This window comes from Xiphophorus maculatus, chromosome 4, assembly GCF_002775205.1.
Source record: "Xiphophorus maculatus strain JP 163 A chromosome 4, X_maculatus-5.0-male, whole genome shotgun sequence".
In the NCBI taxonomy this organism is placed as follows: Eukaryota; Metazoa; Chordata; class Actinopteri; order Cyprinodontiformes; family Poeciliidae; genus Xiphophorus; species Xiphophorus maculatus.
In genome coordinates this window covers 21,717,209-21,735,126 of record NC_036446.1, presented here as the reverse complement: position 1 = coordinate 21,735,126, position 17,918 = coordinate 21,717,209, and the positions used below count along the sequence as shown (strand labels likewise).

General features: G+C 37.5%; 2 protein-coding genes across 3 annotated transcripts; both read right to left on the bottom strand.

Moving 5' to 3' along the window:
• Nucleotides 1-409: 409 nt before the first annotated feature.
• Nucleotides 410-7,719, bottom strand: LOC102220881 (LIM and senescent cell antigen-like-containing domain protein 1). Of its 2 annotated transcripts, none has more exons than XM_023332207.1 (10): nucleotides 7,308-7,711; nucleotides 5,402-5,558; nucleotides 5,209-5,275; nucleotides 4,780-4,900; nucleotides 4,446-4,595; nucleotides 3,972-4,122; nucleotides 2,878-2,970; nucleotides 2,725-2,773; nucleotides 2,500-2,575; nucleotides 410-1,816 (listed from the first exon to the last, which is right to left on the bottom strand). In XM_023332207.1, exons 1-10 carry the CDS (start codon nucleotides 7,334-7,336, stop codon nucleotides 1,702-1,704), a joined length of 1,008 nt encoding a protein of 335 aa, XP_023187975.1. In that variant the 5' UTR covers nucleotides 7,337-7,711; the 3' UTR covers nucleotides 410-1,701. The 2 variants fall into 2 exon arrangements, with proteins under 2 accessions (XP_023187975.1, XP_023187974.1); XM_023332206.1 differs by lacking the exon at nucleotides 410-1,816 and adding an exon at nucleotides 1,823-2,284 and having other exon boundaries at nucleotides 7,308-7,719.
• A 3,516-nt stretch (nucleotides 7,720-11,235) lies between these two features.
• LOC102237030 (F-box/LRR-repeat protein 3-like) lies at nucleotides 11,236-16,856 on the bottom strand. Its single transcript, XM_005806760.2, has 6 exons — nucleotides 16,564-16,856; nucleotides 15,780-15,984; nucleotides 14,810-14,974; nucleotides 14,594-14,716; nucleotides 12,792-12,963; nucleotides 11,236-11,967 (listed from the first exon to the last, which is right to left on the bottom strand). The coding sequence occupies exons 2-6, from the start codon at nucleotides 15,981-15,983 to the stop codon at nucleotides 11,327-11,329; spliced, it is 1,305 nt and encodes a 434-aa protein (XP_005806817.1). The 5' UTR covers nucleotide 15,984; nucleotides 16,564-16,856; the 3' UTR covers nucleotides 11,236-11,326.
• Between the last annotated feature and the right edge of the window lie 1,062 nt (nucleotides 16,857-17,918).

Below are 17,918 nucleotides of genomic sequence, written 5' to 3'. Positions count from 1 at the left end.
TGTTGGTTCTGGCTTCCAGGATATGGACTAGAGTCCCAGAGTGCAACATTTTTCACCCTCTGTATAATATATTAATTCACAGCTGAACTACAGCAGCTCAAAGACACTTCCAGTAGAATTCTACTGGAATTCTACTTCCAGTACTGGAAGTGTTTATGTTGCTTTTAATGTAATTACAGTTCATAACCATTTAAGTAAAAACAAAAATCAGTCTTAGTTTGCAAGATTATCTACCAAACTTTACCAAGTCACTAAAGGTGTGTTTCCAGAGTTTACCACGCAAGTCATTTATAGCTGATATTTTTCAAACTTTAATTCATAGTGATTTATTCATAAGTGGAACTTAAGGACTCATGAATTTGAATCACATAATGAGATTAAATGAATAAGACTGTGATGAAGCAAAATATGTCAAGGGAGATAAATATTTATATGAGAACAAGGATATTAGACAAACTCTTCTTACAGCTGCGGGTTTAATCTCTGGGAAATTTAACACCATGAAGCATTGAAGTTATGTTGCGGAGGAAATAAATATATAATAAGCTCAGATTTATTAACTCCTGTAAACTCAAGTTCAACAGTATGTGTTCATACTTTATTGATCTTTAATGAAGCATCTCAGCACTGTACATAAGATGCAATAAACTGTAATTTTCAATTCCATCTAATAAAATGCAAGCCCACAACTGAAATGTAAACACAAAGTCTTCCAACAGTAAAATTATCACAAAAAACGTATTTTGTGTGGCTGTCATTTCAAAACGTATTCAAGTTTATAAATAATCAAAGCAATTAGAAGGTTTGTTAGTGATATTTTCACATCAAACAAGTTAAAATACTAACTAAAAACAGTTCTGCTTTCCTATTAGCCGTTCACCTTTGAATGTTTTAACTGTTAATTGATCCAGAGATATCCAACTACTCCAGGCATTTGAAATACATAACCACATTTCAGACAGCATACATAATTAGATTTTGAAATATAAGAACAAGACCCATATTAGGTGCATGAATTTTACACAGCCATTAATTTCACAATTTGATACGGAATATATATTCATTAAGGATATTAATTTTACACAATATTTTGAAAACTTGAAGATTTTTCTAAAAATTAGAAATATGACATAGGACATAAGGGTCAAAGGATTCCGTATTCAACAAATAAGTCTAAGACGAACACAAGTACAGCTATACTGAATGAAGTTGTAATATAGAAGCCATTCCCATTTAAGCTGTTCTTGTTTTTAAGGCACATGTGTAATTAAGAGTCAAATTAAACTCTATATTCTGGCAGGCACACTAACACAGCTAACAAACATGGTAATAGTAGAGGGAGAATAGACAAACATTGAAACACTCCACGGAAAAAAATAAGAATTTAGGAATGTACAAACAAAAAAATATAAAAACTCAAACATTTTTTTAAAAAGATGGGTATGAGGTGAAATAGTTGCATATATTTGTATAAATGCATATTTTTCAATGAATTTCACCTTTTGGGTCAATGTCGATTTGTAAACAGATGGATTCAAGCAAACCTGATAAACCTTCACTTACAACTTTCCTGGTATTGATCTAGAGCTAACTTTTACCTTTATTCAATTTCTCCAAAATGGCTTCATGTTTTACTATAAAAATCTTCCCTGGATATTTTACCGCAGCAGGAGCCCGTCCAGGTGATTATCAGACAGCAGCTCATTTCCGTCCCAATGACTCCGCCAGCTTCTTGAGCCTTTTCTTGAGCTCAAGCGGAAACTTCTCATAACACTTTTTACAAACAGGCTTCATGTCAAACTCTACAAACTTGTTCCTGCAAAGAGGAAAACAGGAATAAAACCACTGGAGTATTTTGGGTGTTATGTTGTTGATTACATTACAAATCTCTGAATGCAACACGTTGCACCAAGCTTTTTCTGTCTGACCAACTAAAATAATTACCAGGTATCTGAATTTAATCAGCCAATCGAGCTCTGCTTATATTTAACATGCATGTACATGTTTTAGACTCATGCCACCAACACAAACAACTACAAAATAAATTACAAGAAATAATGACATGCTATAGAGCCAAAGAAGAAGGACAACCACAGGAAGAAAGGAAGGCAGCGATAGCACCAATCCATGGATGGAGTGGTGAAACTACAGGCACACTGCCGGCTTTTTCCTGCGATCTTTAGCGTCACGTTCACGCCGAGCAAGTCTGCGTTTCAGCTCCTCAGGCAAGTGCTCATAGCAATGCTTACACACTGGTTTTAAGTCAATTTCAACAAACTTATCTCTGAGTTGTCATAAACACACCAATTGAGGCATGGAAAAGAAGACACAGGAGGAAAACAGGAAATAAGAAAGAAGCAGTGTTGGAGAATCACGAAAAAACACACCTATTAATAGTGAGAAGTGTTAAAGAAAAGTAAGAGCACAACAAACATGAGGTGGAAGAGTTGCATGTGACTAGATTTTATGGTTTGCATATGTGAACATATTAAGACTTACTTGAGAGTGAGCTTGGTGTTGCAGGTGGAGCAGGAGAAACAAGTGACACACCAGGCTTTGTTGAGAGCAGACACAACTGAGGGGGGGCAGAAAAAATAAATAAAAACAGAAGATTCAGCTTCTGTCACTTAAAGCAACACTTTGTTCTTTACTGAACCACAGAACTTTTTTAATTACTGAACCATAGAAGATCCTAATTATGTGTTTTATCACACCAATGCTCACCATCGCCTTCAATCACACGGTTGCAGTGATAACACACGTCCCCAAAGAGCTTAACAGCAGAGAAACACGGAGAGAAAGCAAACAAATTCCTTCATTGTCTACCTGCAATGTGATGTTAGTCGTGTCATTCAAAGCCAAGTTTTAGCTTCTTACCTGATTGTAATGCGTCTCACAGTAAGCCAAACCTTTTCTCTCATAATGGCGGTGACCGAGGAAAGGTTTCTCACATTTGGCACAAACAAAGTGCTGTAAAAAAATAGTTGTTACTAAGGGGAAGATTTGCATTTCTAATGAAAGTCAAAAACTGATCATACTGAAGAGATGCTGGTTGCAATCTAAACATGTAAACATGGTGTAAATCTGGCTGTTAAATAGTTGCAAACGTTTACTGGTAAAATGTCTGAAACTTCAAAAAACAGTGCAGTTTGTATTTAGTCTCTTCTTGTTGTGTACCCATGCATCCCGTAATACATCCCATAATACAAAGCATTCATGGTGTAACTAATTTAAAAGAAAAAAAAGCCTCATGTCTGTTATATACATTTCTGAAGTGGTTCGATGTAAAACTACTTGCTGCCAATTAACATCTTCAGCATTACACCGTCTGCTGAACACTGTTAGTAAAGAGTATTTCATACTTTAAAGAGTATGAAATGCAGCAGCCTTCAGGCAGATGAATCCATCATTTGATCTGCCTTGCTTGACCTCTGGAGAATTTGTCTTGTCCAAACTCTCAGGCCCGTCAGAAACACTCCAACTAGCTTAGAGCGTTTTGGGTCCAAATACCTTTTCCTTCATTTCCAAGTTCATATATCTTGACAACATGCATAATTTATTGAATGTTTTTATATTCTACCCAAGTCTGACTGCCCTACGGAGAGATCTGAATAAGACCAAGGAAGTATTTATGATTTGGACAAAATAATATCCATCTGTATAGATAGGGGGAAAGAGGGTTTTGTGCCTGAAAGTTTATGAAGAATATCTGAAGTCAGAATCAAATGAGACACAAAATTATAATAATCAATAATGAGAAAAAAATAATAATTCTTTCATCTTTAATTTGAGTTTCATGATTATATTTATGCTACTTTCATTCTGGCCAAAATATTTTAACATAGTGTGTTTTTTAAATTAGAAAACACATTTTTAGACTAAAAGACAATATGAGCCATTTATCAGGTAATGAATGCATTGAAGTGTTAGAAATATTACCAAGAAAACCCAGGACTGAAGCATTCACAAACCTCCACATGCCACTGCTTGCCCATGGCATTGACCACACGTCCCTCAATGGGCCTCCTGCAGGCGCCACAGATTGGCACACCCATCTTATCATGGCAGGGCAAACAGAAGAGCTCCCCTTTCAGTTCTCTTGCATCAGCAGTCAACTCTTTTCTAAGACAAAAGAAATATCAATAAAATTTAAACAGACTGCTGGCTTTTGACCCTATGCTACCAGTAGAACAGTGGTGCCCAAAGTCGGTCCTCGAGAGCCGGCAACCTACATGTTTTAGTTCTCTCCCTGGTTTAACACACCTGGATCAAATAATGTCTCATTAGAAGGACTAAGAAGAACATTGACATGCTGAAAAGGTTGTTACTACCGCCAGGGAGAGAACTAAAGCATGCAGGATGCCGGCCCTCGAGGACAGACTTTGGGCATCCCTGCAGTAGAATGTGTGGAAATATGAGAAGAAGCTGAAGGTATTAACACCGACCCGCAGTTGTTACAGTTGAAGTGGTCAGGGTGATATGGATCATTCTTAAAGATCAGCGGCTGCTCTTCAATAATAGCATGGCACTTCTGGCAGATATACTTGCCTAGGCCCCGAGCCTTCTCCCGATTATGGCATGGACGACACAAGTGCCTGAGGGAAACAAAAAACAAAATAAACATTTCTACGGATTTTGTGACACACTCCATCACAGCTGCTTAAAATTCCATTATTTGCTCAAATGCAAAGCAAGTCACAAGCTTTGCAAGTGACGCCACCTGTTCAAAAAGCTGCCACGCTGTTATTTGCTAGACTGTAAAAAGCCGGGATTACTAACCTGCCAGCATTTTTGACAAATCCCACATCTGCAAGTACTGCCTGACAAATATCGCAGCAGAAGCAGTCAGGGTGCCAACTGTTGTTCATGGCCTTAATGACACGTCCAATGATGAACTCCCCTGGAAGAAAAAAAAAATCATATGACAATCAACTCGACACACATGGCGTAAAACGAAAACGCATAATGAAAATGAGACAAAGAAACACTGCAACAATTAAGCTGTCAGCAGGTATGTTGATGAAAAAAAAATAGTTTAACTATATTATCAACTAAATTAGTATTATCACTTATAATTTTGAAATGAATAGACTACAAACCTAAAAGAATATTCCAGTTGCCACTTCCCAAAAAGCTACAAACAATTTAGTTTTCTGAATCCACACAAAACATGGTCAATACTAAAATTTGAGGCCCGTCAACACTCACCACACTGGTGGCAGCAAGGTGCGAAGAGCATCTGGAAGTCATGCTCACAGTATTTCCTGCCTTCAAACTGTAAAAGGGAAACATTTAAAATATTTGTTAAAAGAAAGTCAATGATTTTCTGTGCACTAGGTACGGCTCAGTATTGTGTTGATTTGTGACATTCAAAAGAGCACCATCATGTGATATGCATTACCTCATAGAAGAGTCCTTCTGGAAACTGCTGGAAACACTGGGCGCAGACAAAGCACTGCTCGTGGTAAAGCTCTCCATTACTGTTGACGATTTTCTCAGTTGGAGCAAAGCCACTTTTACACCGCTCACAGGCTGCGCTGACCAGGGCATTCGCAAAGCTGTTACAGGAGGAGAAAAAAAAATACGTGTGCATTTCTCCCCTTGGTGTTCAGGCTGAGACCGGTGTTTATCATTTCTCACATAGCTCATATCTGAAGCTGGATGTACTGTATATGTCATTGAGAGGAACGGGAATAATAAACTCACCCTTAGTCACTGCAAAGACATCACCTAATTTGGTAAGGTTAGAGAAACACTGATTGCTGGTTAAGTCAACATACGACTACGTAAAAATAAATAAATCAATCTTTCTCCCCCTTACAGGTTTCTTCTGATTTTGTGTCAAAACAAAAGAGAAAGTCAGACTTGAAGCTGTGGTATCCTACATGCTTTCGTTATTTCCCTGGTTCAATACACCTAAATCAAATAACAGTTCATTAGCAAGCCTCTGCAGATTTCTGACAGGCTGAGGAGGTAGTTGGACAAAGTGGGTTAGCTGTGTTGGCGACATCAAAAACCAGCAGGACACCAGTCCTTGAGGACAGGAGCTGCCATGCATGCCACTCCCAACTCTGAATGGGTTTCAGATAGGCCTAGTTAAAGTCACGATTTAAGCTCAGCTAAGGTACTATGGCATTACCTTAAACAGGATGTTTATTCGCAAAAAAAAACCTTCAGTTGTGCTTAATTAAAACAAAGACTGGGACAAAACTCATTTACTCAATATCACTGCCAGTTATTCAAAAAGCCTGATGACAGTGGGTGGCAAAAAATAGTAATTACATTTAGCTGACAATTACTTATTAGTTATGAGTTTTATGGGGCGATTCTTATAGGGCCATGTTGGTTTGTTTTTCTCTCATAATAATTAGGGAAAAAATGCATTTTGTATTTTCTCAAGTTATGCTTTGCATTTTGTATACTTGTGCAGTTATATAGGCTTAGATCTAAACAAAAAACTGTACCAACGAACATCACGACAGCTACATTCTCAACTCGTATTAGGAGCAGAGAGTTGTACTTGATCTACAAGCCTTTAATTATCAAAAGCTGTTATGAGTGAAATTTCTAGCTGAGAAAATTGTCACAATGAAATGAGTAAAACAACACTAATATCACCAAAAACTTTTACACGCAAGTAAAACGTGTAAAAAATGTCTCTATTGTAATCAATCAATCAATCAATCAATCAAATTTTATTTGTATAGCACATTTCAGCAGCAAGGCATTTCAAAGTGCTTTACATCATTACAAACACAGAATCACAATGCAATACAGAATCAATCATTAAGTCAAGTTACATCAATAAATTTGTAATTGATTACATTTCAAATACAATTCTAAACAGGTGGGTTTTCAGTTGAGATTTAAAAGAAGTCAGTGTTTCAGCTGTTTTACAGTTTTCTGGAAGTTTGTTCCAAATTTGTGGTGCATAGATGCTGAAAGCTGCTTCTCCTCGTTTGGTTCTGGTCAAACGAGGAGAAGAATAACATGTAACAATATGTTCATGTTAAACACTAAACCTGGCTGGTTGGGCTAGATCCAAAACAGCCAAGCAACTGCCATGCTAATATTGCAACTTCGCAAAAGCTAGGGATTGGACACATTTTTCACGTGTGAAATCAAATTCTGAAGAAACCGAAAAGAAAAAAAATAAACAAATAACTCCAAACTAGTTACTTTGTAGCTGAGCCAGTTTACTAAACTGAAGTTACTTTGTTCTGAGGTTAGTTACGTTGCTAAAGCTAACGTGACGTTAGCTTTAGCAACGCTAGCAGAGTTTCCATTGAGGATTTAACTGTCCGTACCTGCCCGTCATCCCAGCTACCCCCAGCATCACCTCCTTAAACACAGTCTGAGGGGGGAACGGCTTACAAAACGCTGTGCTTGGTTATTTTCAGAATTACAAAGTTTTGCCCACTTGAAAGTCCCCGTCCGACGCAAGGAGACGGAGTAGGCAGCAGCGGGGAGTGTCCGAGAGTCTGAACCAGAGGGTCGCTTACCCTGCGTAGGCCGCGAGCACAAAAACACGGGTCTGCTTTTTAAAGGTCAAATAACATATATTAAAAACAAATATTGTGGATAACTCATAATAAACATGCAATTTTCGACAGGTGTTAAACAACCACCATAATCTGTTAAAAAATGTCTGTTAGTCTCAGAAAGTTGCACGTTTTCTGGCTTCAGAGTAACCAGAATCTTCATGTTTCATGCTGAGTAAGAAATTAAAACAAAGTTTTAATGCGGAAAATGGGAGGCTAATCATTAACCCAGAGGGGGGAAAATTCCAATAGGCCAACCAATTGAGATAGTGATTGCTATCTGTGTTTCTGGACCTACTACAATTTGTGTGTTTGCATTTTCACTAGAATTACAGCATTAAATCCCTTTAAGATTCATGAACAAATCAGATGTTCACTTTTCTTTACTAAAAATATATCTTTATTTGTCGTCTAAAAGAGTCTAATAGTAGAATTATCCTACTGTTGATAAATGTTAAATATAGTGCAGGAAAATACTCATCTGTTCTTTGGAGACATTAGCATGACTGCCTCCTGAATGGTTAGGAGCCTTTTTTATTGTACTTTTTATTCTTTTATTGTATTTGTTTTCTTTTTTTATGTACATTGGACGTTGAGTCTGTAATAAATTCTATCTATCTATCTATCTATCTATCTATCTATCTATCTATCTATCTATCTATCTATCTATCTATCTATCTATCTATCTATCTGTCTGTCTGTCTGTCTGTCTGTCTGTCTGTATATGAAAAGTATAATGCAAAATATAACACAGTGTGTAAAAACTAGGTTAGTTGATAAATTTTCAGCATATTTGCTGATGTCAGGGTTTTCGGAAAGCATTAATATTGACCTTCTTTATTATTGCCAGAGCCAATTTGGAAGTGTGTTTGAGAGTATTAAAAACCGAAGTATGTCCACATTTGACCCTTTCTTTATTAACTTAAGGAAAAGTTGAAAATGATGTATTCCTTATTATTCAATTCACCTTGTGTAATGTAATACTACTAGCAGATAACAGAGATGTGTAGCATGTTGCTACTCCCTGGTGCAGTGCCCCGATAGTCGGAAAGCATATACAGGCTAATCAAATAATAGTGAAGACGTATGAATATTATGCATAATGTATATATATGTTAAACCTACACCATCTATTCAATATACTCTTAATAAATATTATTTACATTCATAACTGCTCAATACAAACGAAATTAAGACAGATAGGAGCTGAATCACAATTGTTTCTGTTCAGTTTAATATAAAGATTGTGCCCACTAAATATGAAGTAAATTGTACTTCATATTAATATATGAAGTAATACTTCATATTAATATATGAAGTACAGTTTATACACATTATTAGATTACAATAATGCGTATGTACGCATATTTATATAATATATTGCGCATATTGTAAATGCGCGATATAAATATGTAGGGTATTCGGTGTAAATGCAAAGAAATACGAATTCAACAGCCATAGATATACGTAAAACAATTCCAGACACAATGTTTTTTTAAACAAGCGTTTTTAATGACTATAAACTAAAATATTGTATAACTTTGGAAAAAAAAATACAAGTTACTTTCAAATAAATCTCAGTATTGTACAGCTTTAGTAAGAGAAAATATAACTTAACAGCAGCTGAACTGTCTCAGAAGAAAGATCATCTCTCCATCCCATGCTTAGATTACAATAATCATCTTCATGCACAGGTGAAAAGAAATGCAGTTAACCACACTAACCAGCAGATGGCGTGTATTTACAAACAGGAAAAACAATGTTTTGAAAGTATTTTCATTTGGTTTTCTAACAAACGGGATGAATCATAAAAGGGAAGAAAACACATAAAGACAGGATGGGTCTATTAACAGAGCAGCAGGCTATCAAATTTGAAGTTTTTACAAATGTAACTACAGTTAACATAATAATAATACACAACCAATGTTAAATGAAAAATGGTTAAACAATATTCATTCGGATCAGGAATTGTTCTGTTTCACTATGTGGAACAGCATCATTTTATATCAACGAAAGGGTGATTGTGCAAGTAATAACATGTTTTATTATTATTATCATTATCATGGGACTGAGAAAAATAAAATTTTAATTTAAAAAATAGAATTTAACAAAAGTCAGTGATCAGTTTGCAAAGCATTCAGCTGGAGCCACACCTACTCATTCTTCTCACTTTGTTTATTGGAGGTAATTAAATGATTGTAACCTTGTAATTCAGTGGTTCAAACCCACAATATTTGCTTTTTTTTCCCCTAATTACAAATTTAAGTGACTACATCACCAGGATTAATAGTTAAATATGTTTAGCTCTGGAATTTAACAACATCCATGCATCTTAGTGATTCGTGATACAGTCTCCTTTTTTTATTTCCTATACCAGTATTAAACACATTAGATATTACAACACAGACTACAAAAACTAAATAGAAAATCCTTCTTAGATAGACATTTGTATTATAGTAGCACATTATATGATAGTGTTGATAGTTTCTCTTGGAAAAGGGATTTTCTCCTCATATAATAAATAATCCATACTATTCATTAGATTTAGAATGTTAAAAATAAAAATAAATCTTTAAAAAAAAGGAAGCAGAAATTCAAATAATCTACAAAGAGAGTTTGTGACAACAGAAAGAAATTACCTCTGCGGCTGTATGGGTTTACTTTGCCAAGCTTGGGGACCTTCATTAGAGAAAAAGTGCATTAAAGTTATACGTTGTATGTACAAGTATACCGCATATTAATGTCTGTAATTAGGGTTTGTTTCATGTATATGTTTTCAAATATTAACTTTTTTCTTTACAGTTTCAACAGGATAATTTGTGGTACAATACAGGAAAGAGGAAAAAACGTGGTGCAACTTAGAGATATTTACAAGCTCATCATGGCCAGCCAGTTAATGTTACAAACAGGAGATAGGCTATCCTTGGGCTTTTCCACTTGGATAGAAGAACACAAAAATAACAAGTGGTAGTGACTCAGTCGACAGGGAATAGTGGCTTTGTGAGGGAAAGCTGGAGAGGTTAGAAGAAACAAAAACATAATTTCAAGACAGAATCCACCTCTGCTGCTGCATACCAGACTGCTGTCTCATGACCACCACCCAGTCTGGGCCACACAAAGTCTCTTTGCAAAGACCAGTTAGCAATTACGCACAGACAATAACGTAAATTAAAAAAAAAAATAAAAATCCACAAGCGTTTGCACAGCGATTAACCAAAAACCTCCTAGCTTATCATGCTGATCACCCCGTCCAATTTATGTACTGTATTTACCTTTTATCCACGGCGAAGATGATTACACAAACTGATTTCACACACATTGTGCATTTAGTGTGATGACAACAATTATACTTGTCTTTGTAAAATTCATCTCTGTGAAGTTACTTCCTTTTATTAAAAGGACTGTAGTTATGCCTGTACAAGGCAAAAAATATATATTTACCATATATACAAAAGAAAAATATCTGCCTGCATGTCAGCAACACAGATGTGGAGCAACTTCTGTCTTGAGCATAATTCCCCAAATTCCCAACAGATTCCAGATACACCCATCAGTTCACGCTACTAATTGATGTGTAAATAACAACAATAGGTCTGAAGGGCTCAGAGGAAGAAAATGCTAAATGATATGAGTGATTAAATTATATAAATGCATCAGCTACATCAAATTAAAAACAAAATAAGATCAAAACGATGTAATTTCTTCTTCTGTTGTACCAGTAAAAATAAGAATCTGTACACAAAAAAAAAATCCAAACAAAAAACAAATTAGCCCCTCACCAAACTCTACCATGTAGGCATCATGTCAGGGAACCAGACCCGACCCAAATGCTTCGACACCTCCCAGTGAATGTCGTCCAGCTCGTAACGGTGATCCGGAACCAGCACTTCCTCCATGATGGACAGCTGCTTCAGTCTGTCTCCGCACATCTTCACGAACTCCACGAAGGCGCTGCAGGACACTTCGCACTCCCCCAAGCCGATGGCGGACAGCTGCGTGCAGCGCTGGGCGATGCGGATGAGCTCCTCGTCGAGAGGCCGCAGCCCGTTGGCGCACACCACCAGCTCCACCAGACGCGGGCAGGTGAGCCCGACGCGGCCCAGCACGTCTTTGCTGACGGAGCGGCCGAAGTACAGGTGTGTGACGGGGATTTCGTCGCGGAAGAAAGGGTCGAACTCCTCCTCGTAGAGGTAGAAGTACATCACCAGGTTGAATTTGGGGGAGTGGCGCACCATGGCGTCCCAGCTGCTCTTCTTGATGGTGTGGAACTGCTGGCCTGGGTTCTCGCTGACCACGTCGATGCGAAGGTGTTCCAGGTGAACGTGCTTCTCCGAGGAGAGCGCGATGAGGAGTTCGTCGCTCAGCAAGTGGTAGTTCAGAGCCAGCTCTCTCAGGCCGTGGCACTGATCGGCCACGCACATGATGCCTGCAAACAGGAGAGCACAGTGAGTCGGGATCTACGGCGCAAAAAAAAAAAAAAGAACAGTTATACAACCTGAGGTTTTTCACATTTTATCACAATTAAACTACAACCTCCAATCTACATTGCTCTGATTTTATGTGCTAGACTCATGCAAAAGGTCGTTCCACAAAGTACTGATTTATGGAGGATGAATATTAACAAGCACCAGAATTTTCAGAATTTAATTTGTAACAAAATATGAATCAGTTTTATTTCACTTCAGTATTAGAAGATATTTCGTATTCGTCCATCTCATAAAATCCCCACATATTAAGATTTTTGGTCATCACATAAAAAAGGCACACTATAACTTTTGCAATAAACTTTATACACACACACATATATTATATTAAATTATGTTTTTTCTCCACATTACCATATGGAATCATGTTTATAATCAGCAATTTGCTATCTTTCTGAGTTGTTTACATCAGGTACTTTAGGTAATAGAAAGCTTTTTTACCCATTTTTTAGAATAATTTCTCATGGATGTGAAATTAAAGTAATAATAATAAAGTAACAAACTAAATGAACGAGATGGCAGAAGTTAGTGTTTGTATTTGCAGCCAAACTGTATGAAATTTAATACAATTATATTTATTTGGACTGCATGGATTTCATCTACATGCCATCTGTGTAATATGAAGAACACCCAGAGTCGACTTTTATTGTGAATCGGTGCAGCCTGGATGAACTAAACTGAATTTATCTTTGTGAGAAATGAGCTTCTCAAGAATAATGAGTCGGTTATTAACAGCCGTGATATAAATCATGTGTTGTGTTAGTACCGGCAGGTGAAACATGAGGGCAGCTGCTCATTTTCAGCAGCTTGAGAGTGTCGCTGTTGTTGGCCACCAGGACTTTGAGGGAGGGATCATCCACAGGGGTGTCGTCGATTTTCAGGGAGGACAGAGATTTGGAGTTGACGAAAACAACCGTCAGAGCGGAGATGAAGTGAGACTGTAGAAGGGAAAGAGAAAGAGACACATTTAATGGCACAAAATGTGATAACTAGGGTGACATAACACCATTATAACTGTACCAATCTGGTTCTAACGCAATGGTAAAGGCGCCGTTTTAGTAGAATTTTCTACACAAAAATACAAATGAAAATCTTCTCAATTTAATGGTTGAAAAAAGATCATTTAAACATAAATGTATGGGGTTTTTTTTTTTACTCAACAAATATATTGAGTAATATATTTACTCAATATATACTCAAGCATATTTACTCAACAATATGTCTATTTGTTGAGTAAAGTCTACAGTGTGTACACTATAAACACACTGTAAGAGAGGCCTTGTAGATTTTGACTGGAAACAAGGCAGCTGAGTAAATGTCCCAGTAAGAGAGCCGCAACCCCTTCAAGGGAATCGCTCAAAAACAGCTTATTCTTAGAAACAATTACAATAAAAGGAAAACAAAATGTGCTATGTCAGAGCAGAGGTAGTAGTTTTATACCCAACAGAAACTAATTGAATTGCAAAAGTATCCACTTTTATAAATCCAAGTATGGATCCTATGTCTTTAGAACGTGGCCTGCCAATGACCAATCGGATCCCATCACGAGGTTCTACACTGATTGTGAGCTAATGTCAAATAACTGGAGCATCATCACAAGTTATTCCCAAAGAAAGGTTAAGGCTCGCGCCATTCTTTCAAGTGCTACTTATAACTCATGAGACTTGACTGACAAAAAAATAGTAATAATTTCAACAATGAATAACAGAAATCTGCCTTTGCTTTTAAAAACAAAATAAACTTTTATATAGTCAATCTTGCTTTTATATGAAGTAAGTTTTATATATATTATTTGTCTTATTTAGTTTATCCACTTATGTTTTATTATTCTATTTTTATTTTTAGCTAATATTACTCTTAACTGTTACTCTAATGTTACTCTTAAAACTTTGTTTTTCAAAATTTTATTGCATCTTTTTTTATTTTATTTTAACAATTACTGCATTTCTACTTGCCTCCTTTGGTACATGAATGTGGCTCCTTAGTTCATCATTAGAGGCACAGGATGCCTCTAATGATGGTCAAAGTCTACAAGGCTTTTCCACACAAACTTAAATTAGGTATATAAAACAATAAAAATATCAAAAAATAACTGATAGTTTAAGTGAGGGCCCAATGACAGGAAGTGTGCTGAGAGGGGTGTGGCCAGGAAGGGCTCTTGCTCCACATAGCTTGATTGAGTTATTAATTAATTAATTGACTGAACACTTGCCACAGTCAACCAACAAACCATATCCATTAGAAACAGAATGTAACATTGTTCGTGAAAATACTATACCTGCAAAGCTTATCAAAGTTGTTGAACTTTTAAGGCTTCCTTTTAAATCAGGCCAGTATAAAAACTTAGTAAAGCCTAAAAAAAAAAATCCAAGCTGTGACCTCCTCTCAAAGATCAACTGTTATGGAAAATAAACACAAAAAGTGACATTTTGATCGGTTAACTTGAGAGTTTTCCAGGCCTTAGACCTTCCCGTGGGCACACGGCATCAATCAGGACAGCCTCATTTCATGCATTCTTCAAAAATCTGAAGTTTGGGCGGCTGAGTTATCGCTGCCCTTCAGGGTTACCTTGGGCATCTCCATGAAGCTGGGCCTGGCTGTGGATATGAGTCCCAGGGTTTTCAAAGAACAATTCACCAGCTGAGAGAGGATGTTGCACGCCGCCTCTGCAGACTCTCTGCTGCTGTCCACCTGCGAGTCCGACACAGAAAATTAAACCCTCTTTTTATATGGAAGTGGTGAATCCACTTCAGTTTCTAAACACAAACCGTCCGCCTGTCTCACCTTGAAGCTGACGTACTGGAGGTGGTTGGAGTGCTTTTTGATGATCTGCTTGATGAGCTCCGGGTGCGTGGCCTTCAGGTAGGAGCTGGCCGGCTGGTTCAGCTCAAACTCAAAGCAGCGCCACAGCTCTGGCATGTGGAAGGCCTGATTCCAGCCCCGGCACACCTAGAGAAATTACCCAACAGACTTCATATAAGTAATGGAGTGATTTAAAAATATATATATGTAGTAAAATAACAGAATGAGACTCTGGGGGAGAGAAACATCAACCATTGTGACCTTTACACCACAAGACTGTCAAAAGAAGGATATGTGTGTAGCCAGCTACAAGAGTGGCTAAATTGAGATTGTGACCTTAAGTCACTTTAAGATAAGGTAATAAAGAATGTTTGCCAAGCCATAAATGATGAAACATGCTTAACCATCAGAACTGGCTCTGCTCTACTGCATAAATAAAGGTGTGATCACATGTCTCCATCTGAAAAACTAATCAAATCCAGATTTACAAGCAAGCTGCTAACGACTAATTAGTGGCAATTAATCTTCTAACTTTCAGAAATCAGCTAGGAGTGGAGGTGGTGTCAGTCTGAAACTGAATGCTGGCTTTAAGTCACTGATAAAACTGTCTGTTCTGTTCTGTTTGACTCGGCACCACCCCTTGAATGTAAAGTGCTTTGCAGAAATATTTATACCCCTCTATGTTTTGCTGTCCAATTCATTTTACTAGAATCTCATGTGAAAGACCAAAGCAAAGTCGTGGATAATTATGAAGCGAAAGGAAAATAAAGCATGGTTCTCAAGTCTTCTTTCTCTCATGTCCAAATACAACTTGCCAAAACAGGACAAGGTTTAAGGGAGTGAATACTTTTGCGGTAATGCCAATAATAATTTAAATGAGAAGCCCTACATTGCCATTTCACACAGTCTCATAAAGAGCATAATTGACATGTAATCAATGCTTTTAGAATACCAGAGAAGCAAAAGCTCTGTCCAGCAGTGGGAGGTACTGGAAAATGTGAAGCAGGATCTCCTGCGGCAAACACTCCCAGCTGGCTCCTTGCTCTTCCAGTTCTTTCTCTCCATCCTGCTTAGTTGACCATTTGATACTCTTCTGATACCCCCCACTGGGGCCTCCTCCTTCCTCCTGCTCATTCTCTTGGAGACCTCGTTTCATCCTGGGAAAGGATGAGAAGAGGGAGTTTAATGTCCACCCAGAGCTCTGGAAGAACGCAATCATTTTTATTAACAATCCAATAATTAACACATCAGTTCATATTCGGTTAGTGGCCTGCAAATGCTTTGGAAAAATTACTGCATTCGGCCGTAAATTAAATCGCTCGACACTGAAGGGCTATCTTTAACCTTGATCATCACACCACTCGTGGCGCCGCCAAGTACGCCGGACTGTAAATGGTGCGGACCCAGTCTTTCTTGCTCACAATGAAAACATTTGTACTCATAGGTCACGCCTCCCTCTCTTTCAACAATCAACACAGATGTCAAACTAACATGTTGTAAATTTATTGACATCAAAGTGATGGCTAAAACAGCTTTAAGTTAGCACAAGTGTGCATAAATGTCAAAAGACTGACGTTAAAAACGGCACCAAAACACAGATCAATAGTTAGCTTAGCCACATTTAACCACGCTGGGGGTTAAGCTGACAATTATTAGCAAGTTGTAACTAGCGACTAAAACCAGTCGACTTAAACAAATTTAATTTCCAAGTTTACAGCTTCGTCTGTTTATCTCACCTGGCTTTTAGCTCCACCGTCGGTTGCTTATTTACGGAGGATCACTTTCAACGTCAACCTGGACCGACAAAATAAAACTGCGTACGGGCTGGCCGAGCGATCAAACACATTGGACCATACGACGGTGCGGTGTGGCCGGGCGTTGCTGAACACCAACCGAGGAGGCTTCCGACGGGAGATCTCCAAAAGTCTTCGAGTTTTCCAGGCGCCTGACCTAGTTTCGAACCACAACTCTGCTTCAGTACAGCACTTTGTCGGCTAAAGATGGCGTTTGTGTTGGTGTGCGGATCAGAGCGCTGTAGTTACAGTGAACAGTCGAAAGGGGGAGCAGTTTCACCCAAATGCGTGTTCCAAGGCAACAATGGTTCAACTACTGCGGTTTTACTAGGAACTGACAAATCAACTCAAGATAAAGACAAAAGAATTAATTGTCTAAACAATGGGATTAATTTATAGAGCTTTCTGTTGCCCTACTTTATTCCTAACTTATCACCACCCACTCATGCTTGTTGGTAATGATCAGTCAAAAAAGTTTTTTTTGTTTTGTTTTTTTTTGTAATGATAAAATAGGTGAAGAAGATTAAAATACAACCGCAGCCAATTATTAAGGACGGAAGACCACAACAGAAGGAAAAACTGAAAACATGGCACAGAGTTTGCAAAGAACAACATGGCTTCCCCATCATTTTAACGCACATGAAGCATAAAGCTGCAGATCTGTATCCAGATGGGTGGATGAACCAAAACATGAAAATGAAGTCGAGCAGAAATCAATCCAAATACACAAACATCTGGGTGTTAATGTATGACACTGCTAATTAGGATGACCCAACATAGATCTCTTTTTACTTTGTACATCTTTGTTGCTGGTTTCATCTGTGATGTTTGCTTTGCTTTTTCATTTTCCACATGTACACATGTTCCAGCTATTGGTATTTTAGGTAGATTTCTTTCTTGCCCAGAATACTCTGGTAAAAGACATTTTGTTACCAAAAGTTTACATTTTCTGACAATAATCCATTCAAAAGCTTCAGTTTGAAAAAACAAATTGAGTTTGCAGGAACACTGAATGAAATTAAAGCTGTCGTCTTTGTTTTTGGGATTGAGTTTTCACAACTGAATATTTCTACTGGTCCTGCACCATTTTTGTTACACACTGATAGTGAAAATCTTTACATGTATGCTGTTTTTAATGTACAAAACCTCTCTTCTCAATTAGTTTAAGACCATGATTTTTAAAGAATGATTCCTGAAAGTAGCAACATAGCAGAACTCACTTAAAACATTTGCGAAATATGTTCACTCACATTTTTGTGTCTGTTTTGGTAGAGCTCTTGGATCCTATGTCTCTTTTC